The 20,431-nt window shown below is 47.8% G+C and overlaps 1 protein-coding gene across 6 annotated transcripts; it reads right to left on the bottom strand.

Moving 5' to 3' along the window:
• Nucleotides 1-1,151: 1,151 nt before the first annotated feature.
• Nucleotides 1,152-18,705, bottom strand: LOC147352482 (galectin-9-like). Of its 6 annotated transcripts, none has more exons than XM_086355596.1 (7): nt 17,977-18,705; nt 11,395-11,568; nt 6,875-6,966; nt 4,027-4,228; nt 3,410-3,484; nt 3,095-3,205; nt 1,152-1,611 (listed from the first exon to the last, which is right to left on the bottom strand). In XM_086355596.1, the coding sequence occupies exons 2-5, from the start codon at nt 11,425-11,427 to the stop codon at nt 3,482-3,484; spliced, it is 330 nt and encodes a 109-aa protein (XP_086211722.1). In that variant the 5' UTR covers nt 11,428-11,568; nt 17,977-18,705; the 3' UTR covers nt 1,152-1,611; nt 3,095-3,205; nt 3,410-3,481. The 6 variants fall into 6 exon arrangements, with proteins under 6 accessions (XP_086211722.1, XP_086211717.1, XP_086211721.1 ...); XM_086355591.1 differs by lacking the exon at nt 3,410-3,484 and adding an exon at nt 2,108-2,211 and having other exon boundaries at nt 1,170-1,611; XM_086355593.1 differs by lacking the exons at nt 3,410-3,484; nt 11,395-11,568 and adding an exon at nt 2,108-2,211 and having other exon boundaries at nt 1,192-1,611.
• Nucleotides 18,706-20,431: the final 1,726 nt, after the last annotated feature.

Here is a 20,431-nt window from a genome sequence, read left to right on the forward strand (position 1 = left end):
ATCTAACAAAGGTATAGTTAACACTTACATACATAGGAGAGACCCAGGAGAACTACCCACCAAAATGGTCAAAACCATCACTTTAAATACCACCTTCAAGAGGGAGGGTATGGGGAGGGAGGAGGGAGGAGGGATCAGGATGGGGAACACAGGTATACCTGTGGCGGATTCATTTCGATATTTGGCAAAACTAATACAATATTGTAAAGTTTAAAAATTAAATAAAATTAAAAAAAAATAAAAATAAAAGTAGAGCCAAAAAAATAAGTAAATAAATACCACCTTCAGCTAAAATCACAAGAAGACGTTGAGGGCAATGGTTTGGGACTTCAAAGATGAGGAAGGCTATTCGCAGAAAAGTCAGTGTTCGGTATGTAAGTGTTTGCTGGGTGCAGAGTGGACTCTGATCTCCACACCTCGCTTGAGTTCTTCTGTAAGTATCACTGCTCACGGCTCTATTTCTATAACACGTCCTTCGTCTGCATTCTTTGCTGCAGTTGTTCAGTTCAGTCACTCAGTCGTATCCGACTCTTTGCGACCCCGTGTTGAGGAGGAGGTAAAAGAAAAACTTCGAGTCTTCAGTTTCTTAAGAAGAATCAGCCTAAATGAATACTCATGCTGAAGTGACACATTTAGGGGTAGCAAATTTTGCTCCCCTATACTCTCTAAGTTTCAGTCTTTCCTCATCTGTGAGATGTAACTAATCACGGGCCTCCTTTGATACGATTGTCGTGAGCACCAAAAGAGCTGAGGCTTGGAGGGCACTTAGTCTGGCTACAACTCACCAAACTCAGTCCCAGTTGTCTTCTACTGTCTGATTTGGAATCACTAAGAGCAAAAACTTCCCTTTAATCTTGAAAGGGACTGTACCAGATCATCCCAACTACATGGATGACAGTCAAGCTCTTGAATCTTGGATATATGTCTCAGGACTGAAGAAGACCCCACATGGCACCTGGTCCTGTCCAAGTGATGGAGACTTCAGAATCAAAGTGAGGGGGAAGAGCAGTAGATGACGTTCAGGTAGGCTGCTCTGGCCCGAGAGAATGGATCAGGTCTTCACACTTTAACTATACATGACACTCTTTCTCCTTCTTTTCCTTTCTTTTTCTCTGCCACTGACTAGGAAAGATAAAGCCCCAATCTATAACCCCCAATACATTGCTAAAGTAAGTAATCTTTCAACTGAACTTATCATCAGAATTTCCAATCCATCCATCCCTATCTAGATCAGATTTACCTCCACTCAGTACGATTCATCCACACACAGTAAAATCAATCTACTGACACAGGGTTATGATGAAAGAAAGTGCAGCATTTACTGCAGTTCCCAAGCAAGGAGTCCAGGCAAGCTTAAAAAACCCAAACTCCATGATGACGTTCAGGGAAATGGTCTTAAACACAGGGTGAGCAAGAGGGTGAGGGGTATGCGATCAGCTCATGGACGTCTTCTGATTGGTTGGTGGTGAGGTAATTGGGAGCCAATATCATCAAGTTTCTGGGTTCTATGACCATGTGAGCATCAGGAGCCAATATCATCAAGCTTCTGGGTTCTATGACCATGTGAGCACCATAGAGTGAACATCTTCCACATGATAGGGATTTCTATATCTGTAAAACAGCACAAAGAATTTGGTTCAGAATACTGTCTATAGCTCTTGAGGAGGAACTAAAGGTCCTTGATGGTGTTTAATGGTTAACCTATTATCACTTTGTTTTGCTTGACTGTTACGCTTTGCTTCTGCATTTTCTCACTTAAATTTTATCCTTGGAGCTTGGGGAAGGCCTAGGAGGCTAAAGGTTTATAACACTCATGGGTCATAGGGCTGTCCCAGGATGCCCCCATAGGGTCTTGCTGGGTTACAAATGTCAGAGGGATTAAGCAAAACAGTCATGGCCATGGAGACCACACCAAGGGTGAACAAAGCTGTGGGGACTATATATCGGTAGCTGAGAGTGATGCTAATGCCTTACATTCTGATTATATCTTTTGGTTAGGCTGAGAGTTTGCTACAAAGTGGGGCATAGTTAAAGAGAAAACCACAGGTGCAAAATGGCCTCACTTTTGTTGAAGCCCATGATACCAACCCTAAGTTTAACACCTGACCTAACTGTAGCTTTGCCCTTCTCCAGGAATGTAGTCTTAATCAGCCAGTCTGGAATTTTCTAGTCAGCATCCTTGAGGTAATCAGTCTCCTGGGACCTCTCCATCTTCAAGAAGAAGAAGAAATCTACCTGACCTCTTTTGCTCAACAGTGGTGAAATGCACATTACGCAAAATATCTTAAGTGTACTAGCTCAGACTGTAAAGAATGTGGGAGACCTAGGTTTGATCCCTGGGTTGGGAAGATCTGCTGGAGGAGGGCCTGGCAACCCACTCCAGTGTTTTTGCCTGGAGAAGCGCCATGGACAGAGGAGCCTGGCGGGCTCCAGTCCATGGGGTCGCAAAGAGTTGGACATGACTGAGCAACCGCACACACACACAAGTGTACCTACAGTTCAGTGGTCCACTCCTGTGGTTGTGCAAAAGTCACCACCATCCAATTCCAGAACTTTTTCATTTTGCAAAATTGGTCCTGACCTTTTAGATGTTGCTAACACATTCAAAAATTATAATACACAGAGAGGGTCAAATAAACCCAGGAATGGCCATGTAAAGGATATACTGTGCCCTTCGATGTGTATGGTCTTATTGAACTCACACAACGACCTTTGGGTTGGCCGATCATGCTCAGTCCACAGGTGAAGAGACTAAGGCTGGGAGAGGTGAAGTCGCTCGTCTAAGATTCCCCAGCCGATGAAAATGGCAGAGCCGGGGATCTGAGCTGGATTCAGTTTGATTCCAAGTTCTTTCTAGAAGCACAGGGCCTCCTCACCAGGGGGATGACAGAGAGTGAAAGAGACAAGAAATCTACTAGTCCAGGAGCCTGAGTGGGTGTCCCAGACAGAGACAGCAACACGAGGACGGACTGGGGAACCCAGAACCACCTGGAGATGAGACTGACTGGCACCTTTGGGTTCACACAGCAGGACCCACACAGGGGACGGGGCCCCACACCCAGCCCCTGGGGACGAGTGCTGGGTGAAGTCTGACCTGGAAGCTGATGTAGGACAGATGCACACCGCCCTTGATGGAGATGGCATTGAGTTGGTAGAAGGGCACACGGTGTACATAATACAGGAAGATGTTCTTGTTCACCATCACCTGTTGAGATGAGCACACATGGCAGGAGGGGGTCCAGGACCAGGTGGGAGCACACCTGTGCCTCCGGGACCCCTGCTTCCAGACGTTCAAACCCGTATCTGGTTTTTACATCAATCCTCTGTAGGTCAGGGCAACAGCCTTCAGAGCTGTGCCAGTCACAGGAACATGCTTGGGACCCTAAGTGCATCGAAGGGCAACCTCTACCTGACTCTAGTCCTTGGCTTCTTCATTCTTCTGGTGTAGGTTTGTCTTTCTAGTCTTAGCTCTCCTGTGGTGTTACTGAAATATACATGCAAATGTTCACGGGGAGCAGAGAAGAAGTGATGTCAGGTTGTATGATGAGGGAGTGGGGACATTCATGTTCACACAGAGAAAAAAGACACAGATGTACTCAGCTCCCCTCCCATCTCCCCAAGCCCAGAGACACCGCTCTGCTTGCAAAACCAATGTGCAATGCCAGGCAGAACTAAGTCTTTAATAACACCTGGATAAATGCAGCAACAAGGTAACAGAAAAACAAATATTCCCAGGGACCTGGAGTGGAAGAGGGGCTACAACAGAGAAATGGAAATAACTTGGACTGAAGGACCCAGGAGGCCGAAAGGCATCACGGTGACTTCTCCAGTGCTTACTTCCAGAGTAAAAGAAGCAACAGGTGTGCCTGTAGATGCAGGTGAAGGTGTGTAAGGAGACGGCGGCCTTACAAGGAAATAGTCCTCTTCTCTGTACAAAGTGATGCTCACATGGCTATTTAAAGGCTGCTCGCAGCACCTTATGGGGCTGGGGAACAGACAGCTGAAGAGAGGAGAGCTCCTACTCACCTTGAACGCGGAGCTCTCTACCTCGAAGCAGATCTCAAACAAACTCCCCTTCTGGAAGGGCATCTGCATCTTCCTCTCCTCTGGCCCCCACTTTCCTAGCTGCTTCGTGTTACAGACCACATACCCGCCTTCTTCAAACCGAGGATTGAAGTGGAAGGCAATTTCATGGTCAGTGTAGTCCATCTGAAAGTTCACTGAAAACCTAGGTCAAGGAAAATCAGACAGTATCCCGGCTTACTGCCAAGGGTGGGAACAGGAGGTGCTCGCTCTTTGACTGACATCTGTCTGGGAGCCTGCATACAACCTGCGTGGCTGGTTGGTACCCATTCCTAGTCTCGTCCCATCCCTTTGGTTCACTGAATTTGCACTGTGTTTTGTGCAGTTACTGCATTTTGCCCTTACAGTGTGGTTTTCTAAAAGTAAGGAGGAAATGGGTAAAGAAATTTGTGTCCAAGATGGAAGTAGAGGAATGTGCCTAGAAGTGAGAGTCTTTGGGGCCAAGTGGTGGCTCCCTGGAGGTCAGCCTGTGTCTGCTCAGTTGGGAAAGAGGACAAATGGAAAGAACAGGTGCATTGATGGGACACCTACAGAGATGGTGTCTAAAGGGGAGACACAGAAAAAACCCTAGATCTCTGGGCATGGGGACCTCAGAGTGTGCGTCTGTCCCTCTTCAGAGGGTGTCGTGTGTCCACCTGGCCCTTAGGTCACTTATGACCCCCTGACCCCTCCTCACTTATGAGGTCAGCAGGCCTGGACCCTGACCCCAGATCGGCCCTGTTTGTCATTTGCAATGACCCAGGACCATGCTATCCTCGAACTGCCGCATGCAGCAAAGGGGTGACTGCCTTCCTTCAGGGATGACAACTGAAACGGCCCAAGGGCACCCCTAAATAAGTATCTCTTGTTCCCATCTCACCTCAGAGGAAGCCCCTCACCATCTCCATCTCTTTGGGATATAGCTGAAACTATAGGGTGAGGGGTGAAGACAAAAGGAGCTTCCAAGGGGCCTAGCTCACAAAAGGGGTGCGATAAATCCTTGTTCTGCTTTTTCCCAGATGGAGCTCATGCATGTCCCCTAACCAAGGTCCAGCCCGAATTATCCAATGAGCATCTCTCTCCCAACACCTTGCCTGAACTCAGCGCCAGTGTGGTTCCCAGTCTGCTTCCTGGGGTCACTCAGGCTCCCAGCTAACACACAACAGTCAGACAGCACGTCTGGCTCCCATGTCATCACCACAGAACTGGGCACTGCCCCACGCCCACGGGTGGCCCTCAGTGGGCATTCTACCTGCAGAGTGCTCTGTTTTGCTTGTTTATCTGGGGTTTCTTTTGGCTTCATGGCTCGAGTATCTTAGTTCTCTGATCAGGGATCAAATCCATGACCTCTGCAGTGGACGACTGGAGTCCTGACCACTGGACCACCAGGAAACCCCCAGGGCCCATCTGCTTTCTTGGATAAGGGTGTGAGTTCTGAATGCTAAATACCAGGATGCTAAATACCTAAATACCAGGATGCTCTGTGTTCCTCTTGCCCCTCAGCCATCAGGGGCAAGAGGAACTGGTGTGTTTCTGAACCCAGCAGCCCTCCCTCCAATGAAAACGAAGCTCCAAGTGACCCTGAAATGAGAAATTTTAAGTTCCAATTTCTCTTAAAGTGGAGAATAGTTTTTCTGACATGTCTCTGGGTGTCGTTTTCCCTTTGCAGACCCCCAGCTTCATTCTTGTGTTCCTTTGTAAATTCTGCCCCAGGGAAGGAGAGAATGGCAGCTCCCATTGGAAGGGGAACCTACTCGGAGGTAGAGACAGGCTCTATTGGACAGAGTGGGAGTAGAAAGCCCTCCTGTGCTGGAAGGAAGGGTTAGCACAGGGAGGGGGAGAGAGGGGTGGAGTTCATAGTCAAGGTCCCGGGTTCCCCTGCGGGCAGGGTTTCAGAACTGGGTGCCTCATTTCCCTCACAGTCCCCTGCAGGCACTGAGGGCCTCAGAGTCCCACATCACTGTGGCCGGGTCACCTGGTAGGAGAGGCAGAGGCAGTGGCAGAGGAAGTCATCTAGAAGCCAGGTGTAGAAGTAGGGCTGTGGGGGGAGGGGCCTGGAGGGATCCAGAACGTCCCCAGGCCCCATGCAAAGTAATGAGAGGAACAGCGGGGGTAGAAGTCAGCTGGGATTGGACAGAGAGGCTTCTGAGAGAGGCCACGTGTGCAGAGGGGCCCCCGTGGGCACGGCAGACCTCAGGGTGCACAGGCCCCAGGCCTCCACGCCACCCGGAACTAAATATAGTTCATCCAGGGCTGCATGAACTCCTGAGGACTTCCCACCTCTGGAATACGTGAAAGTTCTTCTCTGTTCCCAGAAAGTCCCCCTCGGGAGAAAGGGAATGAGAAACAGAGCTGAGTTATCTATATTTTGAATTGACTTTAGTGGGAAAAACCTTGAGACTGAAAGAGACCGAATACAATTTTGATGGCAAGTTTAAATATTTCCAGGTCACCTCAAATGAAGTTTCCAAAGTAGATGAGACTGGCTAGAGGAAATGAAGGGAGTTAACGTATCTGCAGCTCTGGGTCGTTGTATACGAAGTCCAGTCCCAGAACTCCACCTCTGGGCTGGCCTGCTTCCCTCCCTAGACTGTGAGCCTCCATTCCCCCTGTCTCTGGGGAGTCTGGTTAATGGTGCCCGGATGCTACAGGTAGGTGGTAGGGGGCGCTGAGCATTGTTGGCAGGGCCAGGCCCTTCCCATCCCCTGAACTGGGTGTGGGCAGCTTGGAGGATGCTGTGTGGACCGTCCTGAGATGACAGCACCCTGGTTCACTCAGGGGTGAGGCCGAGAGCGACAACAATTCCCGGTACCTGCTTTCGCCTGTGGTAAGAACACGCCCCATGACGGTGATCTTGTGTCCATCCTGGAGACCCCCTTCGATACTCCCAGTGAAGGGAACAGGCTGTGGAGAGGAGACAGTGGTCAGTTGGCCTGCCTCCTTCTCTCCATAGCCTAGGGACCAAGTGCAGCCACGAACAGGACAGAAGGAGCCTCAGCTCCACGGACCTTCCAGCCCTGGAGGGAGGAAGTTACACAGATATTCTGCGACTGGGAGAAGGAGCCCCTCAGGCTCTGAGAGGATGTAACAAGGTCAGATTGGCAGCTGGCAAAGGAAGAAGTGGCGAGTACACAGCCCTGAGACGGGACGGAACCAGAGGAGTGAGGGGGGTGGCTGGACCCCAAGCCAAGCTGCTAGTAAAGACCCAAGTCCTAGCTGGGGACTCAGGGGTCCACCATGGACCAAAGAGACCCACCCACCTATCCTGGAGGATAAACCTTCTGCTCACCTGAGCAGGCCAAGAAGTCATCCTTCCCCTCCTGCCCACCCCACCCAGAGAACAATGGTGACCTTGACCTTTGTCCCCCACGCAGCCTCAGAAAGTGTCTCTTTCCCAGGTGCTCTCTGCAGCCAGGCGGCAGCCCCCTCTTCTACTTCTGCTCCTGGGCTCCCATCCTTCCTCCAGGCCCTGGGAAGCCTCCCAAGTCCTCACGTGGCATCACCACCCCTTCTGGGCCCCATCACTTTGTCATGTTCTCTTTCCTGAGCCTTTTGAAAGGACCCAGCATTATGGTGAAGATGCTTCATTTTATAGTCAGGCATCCTGCAGGTTTGAATCCTAATTCTGCTGCTCATTACCTGAGTGGCCTTGGGAAGCTTATTTAAGTTCTCTTTGCCTCAATTTCTTCATCCATGAAATGAGAACAAGTCCCAGCTTCTGGGTGACATTGATGATTAGTGAAAAAATGTCTGTGGGGAGAGACTGGCGCATCCTTCCAGAATACTTTTTATCTAACGTGGTTCTACAAACTGCCTTCAATACAGCTCTGTCTCCAAGTCAATTTTCACGTTTTCACACTGTTGAAGAATTTTCTACCTTCTCCTCTAAGTAACATTTTACAAAGATTAAATGCTTTCAGGAACCAGGCAGGTGATTTGCATAGTTGAACTGGCCAGGTGGGGGAGAGTCGGAAGTGGTGGGGACTGCAGCAAAGTAGGCATCATCTTCCTTATCTAAAGAGCAGTGTCCACTCAGCTGTAACCTGATTACCTTTCAGGCCGTGTTGTCAGAGCTTCCAAGTCTTTAGGAGAAAATAGAAATCTGAGCTTTTTCTTCTTTAAAACTTTCTAATTTTGGGGGGCGAAATGCTTTGAAAAAGATTGTAGTAGGTTTCCTTTGCATATAATGAAATATTTGCATTGAATTGATATATCTAAATTTGCTTCAAAACAATCCAGGGGTGGAAAGGAAAGTAGAGCTGGGCAGAGATAAAGCAGATAGTTCATGAGTTGAAACTGAGTGACTGGTATGTGTTGTTTATGATACTAATATCTCTGTATTATACTTTCTCTTTGGCAATGAGTTAAAACAAACAGTCTGAAAAAAAAAATAAATAAAACAAACAGTCTGCAGGCCAAACAACAACAAAAAAATACACACCAGCTCGATTCAGGCCTAGTCCATGTCCTTCAGTTGTAGGACCACCCAGAATCCAGGGAAGCCCCTCCGAACCCAGTGTGCACAGCTGGCCCTGGGAGATAGCCAGTGATGCCAGAACCCCATTCAGACAGACTGTGCTCCCGGACCTTGGGCAGAGGTGTCTTTTGTGGCCCCAGGTATGGTCTGAATTCTGCCATTAAAAACTTTGGTGACATTAAGCAAATCACAACATCTCTGCATCTCTGAGTTCTTTCTGTCAAAATCCGTGTCGGTGAGTTTGGAGAAGTAGAATCAGCCTAACACAGGCTGACTAGCATGGTGCTCTTCCCTGAAAAAGAATCCCCTCATTTGTTGGAGTTTGAAAGCCTCCTAAGAGCCTTTCTCACCATCAGGAGAGACAAGGCTAAAATGTATCCGCCTGGCAGCATGGGCTCCTCCCTTAAGCATATTCACACTAAGGTATAGAGTGGTAGGAGGGGTCCTCAGGGCACAGAAGGAAGGCAGGATGGAGGAAGCCCTGAGTGGATCATGGGGGCGGGCAGTACAGGTTAATCTTAAGGAATGATTCCCCCCAAAAAAACTTCATGAGATTTTAATGTCTTAAATGGTGCCCTCACATTCTGAAACACAAGATGATTTCAAATTGAGTATAATCCGAAGACAAGATTACTCATTACTGCGTTATAATAGCAAAGAATTGGAAATGAATCCAGAAGTCCACTAGGAAGAAAATGGTGAAATTAATTATGGTATTTCCATACAACAGATTCTAGGGAGACTTAACAAGAAAAGAGGAAGAAGGGACCACTTCGAAAACTGATAAGTAATATTGCCCTCTGTAATATTTTTTAAATGGGTAGGAATGGCTATATACATATATTTACTTATTATAAATAAAATTTTCTGGAAAGATTCAAAGAAACAGCTAATATTTATTGACTCCAAGAAGGTTATGGTAGACTGAGTAATTACACCCTCCCCCTTTTCCCACCAAAAATGTCTACATTATAATCCCCAGAAGTTGTGAATATGTTACTTTACCCAGCAAAAGGGACTCTGCAAGTATGATTAAGAATCGCGAGATTGTGGGGGGTTATCTGGGCTATCTGCGTGGGCTCAATAGTCACAGGGTCTGCAAAGAGGGAGGCAGAGGAGGAGAGTCAGTTGTCGGAGATGTGACAACAGAAGCAAGAAGCTGCTGGCTTTAGAGAAGGAGGAAAGTGAAGAGTTCCCTGGTGGTCCAGCTGTGGTTAAGTATCTGCCATCCAGTGCAGCGATTGAGGGTTAGATCCCTGGTTGCGGAACTAAGATCCCACATGGGCCACAGCTGGAGAGCCCATGGGCCACAATGAAGATTGCTTGTGCCACAATTGAGACCTGACACAGTCAAAAAAGAAAAAAAAAAAATCACAGGAGGAGGAAGGGGCCAGAAGCCAAGGCAAGCGGGCAGCCTCTAGAAGTTGGAAAAAAACGACACATTCTCCCCTGAAGGCTCCAGAAGGAAACAGCTTTGCTGACATTTGATTTTAGATTTCTAACCTCAGAACTGTAAGGAAATACATTTGTATGGTTTAAGCCTGGTGTGGCTGAAGACCCCTCTGTGTGTGTGTGTGTGTGTGTGATCTTAGCAGGAAAGAGTAGCATAGGCTTTTGCTTCCTACGACCCAGGAAGATGGATTTTTATGTTGGATTTATAGCCTCACAGATTAGGCTGGTCTCCCAACTCCCTGTGCTGGCAGCTCTGATGTCACCAAGTCACGTGACCTGTCTATTCAAAAGTTGGGCTTTTGAATCCAAGGATTAGAGAGTAAAAACATGTCATCAGAATAATAAAATGGCTGAACCTGGAAGTGGCTCCGGGTCCCCCATCTGATGGAGAACAAGACCCAGGCGACACATCCTGACTTAGACCACTGTGGAGGCTCCCACCAGGCAGCCCAGCTTCCTCCAACCCAACCCGGGAGCCCTCACTAGACGGGCTGAAGGGCATTGGCCATTGCACGGAGCACATAGACCACACCAGGGCTCCCGGGGAGGTGGGCTTGAGTATGGATCAAGCAGCTCCCCAGCACCTGATGCCCCATGCACCCCCTCCCCATGAAGGGCTCCGTCAGCCCCCCTGCCCAGCCTGCCAGGAAGTTGAGCCCGGGAGAGGCTCCTACTGCAGGGCTGGGCCAGGACTCAGTGAGCTCAGAAAGTTCCTGGGACCCAGGCTGCCGCCTGCCTGCCTCCTCCTCCCCTAGGGGACTCTCTGTGGACACCTCCCTCCCCCAGGATGGGGGAAATCAAGGCACCTCCCTCCTCAGCCCTTATCACCTGGGAACCTTACAAGTAGCCTCCACCTCTGTGAGCTCAGTAATACATTTATGTTGTGGAGATGATAAGGGTTTAAACCAGCTGTCCCAATCTTTCTGGCACCAGGGACTAGTTTCACAGGAGACAATTTTTACAAGGCAGGGAAGATGTGAGCTATGGGGAGTGGCTATAAATACAGATGGAGCGTCACTAGCTCACAAGCTGCTTACCTCCTGCTATGCAGCCCAGTTCCTACCCGGCACAAACACCAGCCCATGCCTGGAGGTGGGGGACCGCTGGTTTAAACAAGGCTACCTATGACAAGACCTCCACACAGAGGGTAAAAATGCCCAGAAGAGAGCCCTATGCACCCCACAGTGCAGGGGCAGCCTCCTCCACCCTCCTGGGACAGTCTTTCTCAGACACCCTTGACCTGCCCTGCCTAGCTCTCTCAACCCTCAGATGCCAGATACCTGTTTGGGAGGCCTTTCCTCCTGCGCCCAGACTCCTAACAATTCTAAACGCTTTCAGAGCCCCCCACAGTGGGCCAGATATCTTTCAAACTCTCTCAACGTGCTACCTTGCTTAATCCTTACCCGAGCTCTGGGTGGTGACTTGATTATTCCCATTATACCCAAGCAGAAGCTGAGGCCCAGAGAGGTAAAGTAACTTGCTTGAGGTCATCCAGCTAGTAAATGGCTGAATCCAGGGAGGTCATCTTCCAAGTAAGTGCCCTTAAGTGCCATGCTCCCCAGGAGACGTTTACCTTCCTTCAGTTAAAAAAAAAAAATGGAAATTCACTTTTCTATTTATTACTTAGACTCTTCTTCCCCCACTGAGCACCTAGAACAGGAGAGAGATCAGGAGAAAGCTCAGTAAACATTTGTCACACGCACAAATCCTGGTGACCCTCAGCCTTGAGTGGCACCGAGGAGATGGGCACAGGTAGAAGTTGTGGCAGGGCCGCCCTGGTTGGTATGTCTGCCCTTCGTCTGTTCTCTTTCGAACGAGGCCCCCCGGCCTCCTGTCACCCCAGCAGGAGCTGTTTCCTCAGAGCCCCAGAGCTGTGTCCCCCTGGCCGAGGCCTCTCCCAGCCCTGGAACTCACTGGGTTTATGTAGGGAGGCTGGGTGTCCCTGAAGGCCACGTCTTCATCGCCTACGTGACCACTGCCGCTTTGCATGCTGTCCAGGCAGACCTCTGCAACAGGAATGACTCACCAAGATACAGAATTCAATGCAGATAATCTGTTATTAAATGGGGAGGAGCCAGGAGCAGGAGAAAGTCAGTTTAGAGGAAGGGAGAAATGTAGGGAGGAAGATGGAGGACAGAAGTGGGTGCCCCTCTCCCAAGGCCTTCAGACCTTCTGCTCTCCTCCTACCCTCCACCCCAAGTCAGAATAGTTCACGTAGGCTCGGACATTCTCACCACGTGCACAGCTTCTAAAAGACACTGTCCCTGCGCGTGTGGCTGTGTCATGTCCCGACAACAGTGTGTGTGATGGGGCGCTGCCAGGGCATGGGGTGGCAGTGCTGCAGGAAGGCCTAGTTATACCCATTTTGCAGACCGGGAAACTAAGGCTCAGAGAATCTACAGGTCATATCCAAGGTCACACAGCTCACTAGCGGCAGCTTGAGCCATATAAGGCTACTCCACTTCTTAAAAAGGTATTCCTCCCCTTTAAAATTCTCCTCCTCACATAAAAGCATAATCATATAAAAAGAAATGTTTTGAAAATAGAAAACCTGGTGATGGAGGTTCCCTTATCCTTGTGCATAATGATGCCCCCGGGAACTTCTGACTCCTCCTCTCTGTGAATTTCTCTCTCTCTTCTCTCTCTTGATTCTGGGCTTTAGAATGGGGAGCAGAGACAACTCAGACATAATAGAATATTCCAAGTGACATTGAGTTGGAGGCAATATATTGAATAACTGTCTTTAATTGGTTCCAGTACCTTGTTAGTGGAAATGTTTGACAGAAACAGAGACTCAGGATCGGCTTTTGTCGGAAAGGGGTTTGGGGAGGAAACACACAGCAACAGACTCACCGGAGATTCAGTAGGCCCCCACTGTGTGCTAGAGATGGGACCCCATGTCCAGCCAGGACAAGCAGCTGGGGGTCCTATAGGTACTCAGTGTGGAGCAGGTACCCTGGGGCTGAGAACCTGTCTGCACCTCTCTCTATTCTTGGGCTTGCCTCGGTGCCCCAGAATTTGCAAAGACTGACTTATTTGAGATGATCCCATAGATTGAGCACACATGCCTTCTCTGTCCACCCTCCGTCCCCTCTACATTTCTAGATCAACCACAATGTGACTGGATTTAAGGGGCAGATGGCACAGTTGAAGCAGAAAGGAGGAAAAGAAAGGGAAATGCTTTGCAATCCTGTTTGACGCCAGGAACACGGGGACCATTTCCTCATCTACTGGGATAAAGATCACGGAACTCTCATTCACTGAAGGTTGAGTGTAAAATACAGGAGTGTTGGAACCTTGTTGGTGGGTCTTCTGCCTCTACTGTGTCCAGGCTCTTCTGCTTCTAGATATTTACCCAAGAGAGATGAAAACATATGCAGGCATGCATAACAACTTCACTCACCGTAGCCCCACACTGGAATCACACTGTTCATGAGCAACAGAAAGGAAAAATGAATGATGATGTGACTACTGTGGACTAGCCCTTGGCAATAAAAAGGGATCAAAGATATAGGCAAGATCATCAGTGACTCTCACAGTTGTGTACAGGAGCCAGGCATGACTGAGCACATGCTGGGAGTCTTTTATTAGATAAAATCCAACAATCAGTCAGGAAAGTGATGACCCATGGAGGGCTCCAACTGGGAGGAACCCGAAGGAATCATCTGGGTGCTGGAAATGTCCTGGAGCTTGACCTGGATGATGGTCACACAGCTGTTTACAACATAAAAATTCATCCAACAGACTAGGGTCTATGTGTTTACCTGAACCATAACTCAATAAAATACTGTTTTGTTTTGTTTTTTAATTCTCAGAGCCCAGGGAGACACAGAGACAGCTAGAGTTCCAGCAAACACACTTTGGCATCACCGGACAACTTGGAAGCTGTCGTTCAGTCGTCAAGTCACGTCCGACTCTTTGCAACTCCATGGACTGAAGTGTGCCAGGCTCCTCTGTCCTACACTATCTCCTGGAGTTTGCTCAAATTCATGTCCATTGAGTCGGTGATACTATCTAACCGTCTCATCCTCTGTCGTCCCCTTCTCCTCCTGCCTCCAATCTTTCCCAGCATCAGGGCCTTTTCCAATGAATAGGCTCTTTGCATCAGGTGGCCAAAGTACTGGAGCTTCAGCCTCAGCACAAGTTCTTCCAATGCATATCCCAGGTCGATTTCCTTTAGGTTTGATTGGTTTGATCCCCTTGCTGTCCAAGGGACTCTCAAAGAGTCTGCTCCAGCACCACAATTCAAAAGCATCAATTCTCGGGCGTCAACCTTCTTTATGGTCCAACATTCACAACTGTACCTAACTACTGGAAAGACCATAGCTTTGACTATGAATATTTGTGGCAAAGTGGTGTCTCTGCTTTTTAAAATGCTGTCTGGGTTTTTCATAGCTTTCCTTCCAAGGAGCAAGCATCTTTTAACTTCATAGCTGCAGTCACCACCTGTGTGATTTTGGATCCCAAGAAAATGAAATGTGTCACTGTTTTCACATTTTCACCTTCTATTTGCCATGAAGTGATGGGACCAGATGCCATGATCTTAAGTTTTTTTTTATGTTGGATTTTAAGCCGTCTTTTTCACTCTCTTCTTCTACTTTCATCAAGAGGCTCTTTAGTTCTTCTTCAATTTCTGCCATTAGAGTGGTACCATCTGCCTTTCTGAGGTTGTTGATATTTCTCCCAGCAATCTTGATTCCAGATTATAATTCATCCAGCCTGGCATTTCTCATAATGTACTTTGCATAAAGTTAAATAAGCAGGGTGACAACATACAGCCTTGTCATACTCCTTTCCCAATTTTGAGCAGGTCAGTTGTTCCATGTCCAATTCTTACTGTTGCTTCTTGACCCTCATACAGGTTTTTCGGGAGACAGGTAAGGTGGTCTGGTGAGTAAGTAAGTGAAAGTTGCTCACTCGTGTCGGACTCTTTACCACCCACCCCATGGATTATACAGTCCATGGCATTCTCCAGGCCAGAACACTAGAGTGGATAACCTTTCCCTTCAGGGCATCTTCCCAACCCAGGGATTGAACCCAGGTCTCTTGCATTGCAGGTGGATTCTTTACCAGCTGAGCCACAAGGGAAGCCCTAGAATACTGGAGTGGGGAGCCTATTCTTTTTCCAGTGGATCTTCCCGACCCAGGAATCGAACCGGGGTCTCCTGCATTGTCGGCGGATTCTTTACCAACTGAGCTATCAGGGAAGCCCAAGGTGATCTGGTACTCTTTAAGAATTTTCCAGTTTGTTTTGTTCCACACAGTCAAAGCCTTTAGTGTCAAAGGCTAGTCAATGAAGCAGAAGTAGGTGTTTTTTATGGAATTTCCTTGCTTTCTCTATGATCCAACAAATGTTGGCAATTTGATCTCTGGTTCCTCAGCCTTTTCTAAGCCTAGCTTGTACACCTGGAAGTTCTCAGTTCACGTACTGCTAAAGCCTAGCTTGAAGGATTTTGAGCATACCCTTGCTGGCATGTGAAATGAGCACAACTGAGTCACAGTGAGTCCAACCCAAAAAGAATAGTCCACGGCCCTGCTCCCACTCCACAGAGAGAGGCAACAGCCAAATTTGAGGGTCAGTGTATTTTCAGATGAATGGAGACAGTAGGGAGGCATCTCCAAGACCCAGGGCCTGGCACAGTTGACCTCAGCAGCCTGGCATCACCGTGCAGTCACTGAGATCCTTTCCCAGCGCCTGGTTCTTGTCTTAAGGAGGTGAGAGGCACCCCTCAGAGCTCTGTTATTCAAAGTTGCAGACACTTATCTGAGGCTATCCGTTCTCTGCCCTGTAGACCATAGGATCTGTTCTAAATGTGTTGGCCACCTCACACTCTCAAAAACCTGACAAGTATTGATGAGGTCTTGGAGAAAGGAGGCCTTTGGCACTGTTGGAAACACAGTATACATGCCTGATCCTAAGGGACTGGTATTAAGCTTCTGATTGCTCAAGCTTCTGTTTCAAACACGCATTTTGCATGAACACATTGTCAGCTGTATACTGGCTTCTAGGTAAGCCCCCACGCCTGCCTCCCCCATCAAGTTCTCCTTTCTAGAAAACCCTGGGCAACCTAGATAACCATGTGAGTGACCCCACATGTCTCTTCCTGCCCCTGGTTCTTGCTTAACCACCCCACCCCACCCTTGGACTCCAATAAAGGCAGAAGCCCAGTTCTGTGCTCCCTCCCCCCTCCACACTGGCCACTGTCCTGTATGGCCCTCAAGATGTGAGAGTAAGAATCCTTGTTTTATCAAAGCTCCCTCTTGGTTGTTGCTGAGCTGCATCTTTCAATTGTAGTAAGAACCATAACATTTGCACCAGCTGAGGAAATGCCTGTGGGGACCTCCACGAGTAGTAAAGGCCCATGTGAGGGCCCCCAGTATCAGTTTAGGAACTTCCCTGACAGTCCAGTGGTTAAGACTTCCATTGCAGGGAGTGTGGCTTTAATCCCTGGTAGGAGAACTAAGATCCCTCAAGCCACGTACCAACCCCCACCTCCCACCCCCGACCCCGCCAATAAAATAAAGAATCAGCCTAAATGAATCCTCCTGGCAAAACTGGAAAGTCACATCAATGTGACTTCCTAGTCCCATTAGACCTGTGACCTTTCTCCAAAGGGCCAGAGTTTTTCTTCACAGGGGGAGCACCCCAAACTGGAGCTGAAGCTTCCGACTGTCAAAGTTACCTGGGGCTCCTGTAGGGAAATTAGAATCAGACACCTCAAGCTCAAAGGAGCCTCTGGGACTCTTCATTTATTATCATTGTGTCCCTCTCCTTTGCAAAGCATTTCTGACTTCAAGATTGTATAAATGTGAGCCATTAAGGGGCCATTGCTCTCCTTATCTTAACATATCTAATATATACCTCAAAGAGCTTTCCTTCAGGACATGAAATACTTCCTGTTTTTAAAAGTTTCATAACACCAAAACACAAAAGACATAGGAAAATTCCAACAAAGACGACACAAATTCCATCGTTGGTGCACAGATCAACCATTTCCCAAACCAGGTAAATAAATTTACCCTACAAAACAAATGACCTAGTTCCTACTAGGCTGTTCCTACCCCCACAAGAACGAGTTCCCCCATGAACTGGTTCCGACTCAGAAACAGTCCAACCACAATTCCCCTTCTTCAAGGTTCAGTTCAGTTCAGTCACTCAGTCGTGTCCGACTCTTTGCAACCCCATGAATCACAGCACGCCAGGCCTCCCTGTCCATCGCCATCTCCCAGAGTTCACTCAGACTCATGTCCATCGAGTCAGTGATGCCATCCAGCCATCTCATCCTCTGTCGTCCCCTTCTCCTCCTGCCCCCAATCCCTCCCAGCATCAGAGTCTTTTCCAATGAGTCAATTCTTCGAATGAGGTGGCCAAAGTACTGCAGTTTCAGCTTTAGCATCATTCCTTCCAATGAACACCCAGGACTGATCTCCTTTAGAATGGACTGTTGGATCTCCTTGCAGTCCAAGGGACTCTCAAGAGTCTTCTCCAACACCACAGTTCAAAAGCATCAATTCTTTGGTGCTTGGCTTTCTTCACAGTCCAACTCTCACGTCCGTATATGACCACTGGGAAAACCATAGCCTTGACTAGACGGACCTTTGTTGGCAAAGTAATGTCTCTGCTTTTCAATATGCCATCTAGGTTGGTTACCCCAATCAAATTGGCTTGTCTTGTAGAGGAAAAGCCTAAATTGAGGGGGGAATATGTTTCCAGAGGGCACACTGGAGCGACTTACCCTACAAAATGTAGTCCATCGATCAGTAATACAAAAAGGCACACGGCACAGATGAACCAGTTCCCAACTCAGGCAAATAAATTTACCCCACAGACAAATGAACCGGTTTCAACAAGGGTAGGATTATCCCCACAAGAACTAGTTCCCCAATGAACTGGTTCCAACCCAAGTAGAGTCCAACAATTCCTCTCTCCACAAGTGGAGGCGGGAATACACTGACTCACAACACAAAAGGGCACACAGGCTTACCAACAAAATCGAGTTTGTCGGCTCCTTGCTTCAGCTGCCAAGTGCTGGGGCAGCTGGTGCCGCTTCAGGGAATCTTGAGCGAAAGATCTTCAGGACAAATGGTCCCAGCAGCTGCTAGAGCCTTGCTCCAATATTCCCTGACTAGGGCCAGCTAACCATTGAAAGGTTGTTGTTGAATCACTCGAATATACCGGGATTCTTGGCCCCCGGAGGAGAAGAATTCAATCCGGGGCCAGAGACCGGCGTGCAAGCTCAGTGCAAGACTGAGCGTGCAAGCCAGAGGCTTGATCGCTCAGAGCTTTTGTGTAATAAAGTTTTATTAAAGTATAAAGGAGATAGAGAAAGCTTCTGACATAAGCATCAGAAAGGGGTAGAAAGAGTACCCGCTTGCTAGTGTTAACAATGAAGTTATATAATCCAAAAACTATCTGGAGGTTGTAAAGACCTCATCAGACCTACTCCCATAATTTACATTTTAAGATAACACTGTCCTCAGGCAAGATACATCCTTGTAAAGACCAGGTCTACTCCCATAATTAACATTTTAAGATAACAGAAGGTTGAATCCAAAGACTGTCCTTAGGCAGGATACATTATTGTTATATAATCCTAAGGAATGTGGAGAAAGAAAAAAAGTTTGTCCTTTCTTCCTCCTTGAGAATTCCAGACCCCTCTCTCCTTGGGGACCCCTAGACTCCCTATCAACCTGCCTAGGAAATGACTCTCTCACCATGAGCAGCAAGGCTCCTGCCTGGCTAAGCCAAATTTCTTACCAAGTCCAAGCTTGTTGTGCCTGCTGCACAACTGGCCAATGAATCTGAGAGACAAGCTGTGTTGAGGCAAGGAATACTGTTGCAGGGAAAAGCCAATTCTGACTCCATGTTGGAACTGTTTCTTGTTTTACATTGCTTTTGTCATAATCTTATAGACTGCCTTGGAGAATCCTACCCCTCTGCCAGACTGTTAAACTAAAGAGCCTTTGTTCAGAACCCTGTCTACCTGTAGAAGATGGCAGGAAGGAAGAAATTAACACATTCCCTGCCTGAGGCTTGCCATTCTAGGAGATATTTGCAAGGTTAATGGTCTTTTTACTTTGTTTCCTCACCAACCCCCACCGCTGATCTATAAAAGAACCTAGCATCCAGACCCCAATAAGATGGTTATTTTGAGACATTAATCTGCTGTCTTCTTCAGTCAGCCAGCTCTTCAAACAAAGTCATATTCCTTGAGTCAAAACCTCATCTCCAATTCATTGGTCGGTCAAGGGCAAACAGAAAAAACTTGGACTTGGTAACAATGGGACTTTATTCAGGAAGCTAACTGACTGAGAAGATGGCTGACTAATGTCTCAAAATGACCATCTTGTAGGGGTCTGGATGCCAGGTTCATTTAAGAATCGGAGAGAAAAGCAGTGAGGATCTTAGGTCAAAAGGTAGAATAGAAAGAGAGAGGCACTGAGGAAGTAAGTAAAAATGCTGTTAGCCTTGCAAAATATCTCTGGGAAGGGCCAGCCTTTGGAAAAGGTGTGTAAATCTCTTCTTTTCTTTGAAGCCATTCACAGCTGGGCAGGGTCAGATTATCTCTCTTTGAGCTGAACAAAGGCACTTTAGTTTAATAGTAAGGCAGAGGGGCAGGGTCCTTTGAGGAGGACTATTCACTGCAGTCAGTTGCTCAGTCGGTCTGACTCTTTGCGACCCCATGGACTGCAGCATGCCAGGCCTCCCTGTCCATCACCAACTCCCAGAGCTTGCCCAAAACTCATGTCCAGAGAGTCAGTGATGCCATCCAACCATTTCATGCTCTATCATCCCCTTCTCCTCCCACCTTCAACCTTTCCCAGCATCAGGGTCTTTTCCAATAAGTTAGTTCTTTGAATCAGGTGGCCAAAGTACTGGAGTTTTAGCTTCAGCATCAGTCTGTCCAATGAACACCCAGGACTGATCTCCTTTAGGATGGACTGGTTGGATCTCCTTGCAGTCCAAGGGACTGTCAAGAGTCTTCTCCAACACCACAGTTCAAAAGAATCAATTCTTCAACACTCAGCTTCCTTTGTAGTCCAACTCTCACATACATGACCACTGGAAAAACCATAGCCTTGACTAGACAGACCTTTATTGGCAAAGTAATGTCTCTGCTTTTCAATATGCTATCTAGGTTGGTCATAACTTTCCTTCCAAGGAGCAAGCGTCTTTTAATTTCATGGCTACAATCACCATCTGCAGTGATTTTGGAGCCCAGAAAAATAAAGTCTGACACTGTTTCCACTGTTTCCCCCATCTATTTGTCATGAAGTGATGGGACCAGATGCCATGATCTTAGTTTTCTGAATGTTGAACTTTAAGCCGACTTTTTCACTCTCCTCTTTCACTTTCATCAAGAGGCTCTTTAGTTCTTCTTCACTTTCTTCTATAAGGGTGGTATCATCTGTATATCTGACGTTATTGATATTTCTCCC

This window comes from Bos grunniens, chromosome 19 (assembly GCF_055505025.1).
Source record: "Bos grunniens cultivar Pamir isolate PY7600 chromosome 19, Bosgru_T2T1.0, whole genome shotgun sequence".
Classification (NCBI taxonomy): Eukaryota; Metazoa; Chordata; class Mammalia; order Artiodactyla; family Bovidae; genus Bos; species Bos grunniens.

What these genes read in the sequence shown, in the direction of transcription:
- LOC147352482 (XM_086355591.1), bottom strand. Translation starts at nt 11,427, where the DNA reads ATGGGAATAATCAAGTCACCACCCAGAGCTCGG. An exon ending in AGTCACCACCCAGAGCTCGG is followed by an intron (nt 6,967 to 11,394) that starts GTAAGGATTAAG and finishes TCCTCTCCACAG; the next exon opens with CCTGTTCCCTTCACTGGGAG. An exon ending in TGTCCTACATCAGCTTCCAG is followed by an intron (nt 2,212 to 3,094) that starts GTCAGACTTCAC and finishes TTCTTCTTGAAG; the next exon opens with ATGGAGAGGTCCCAGGAGAC.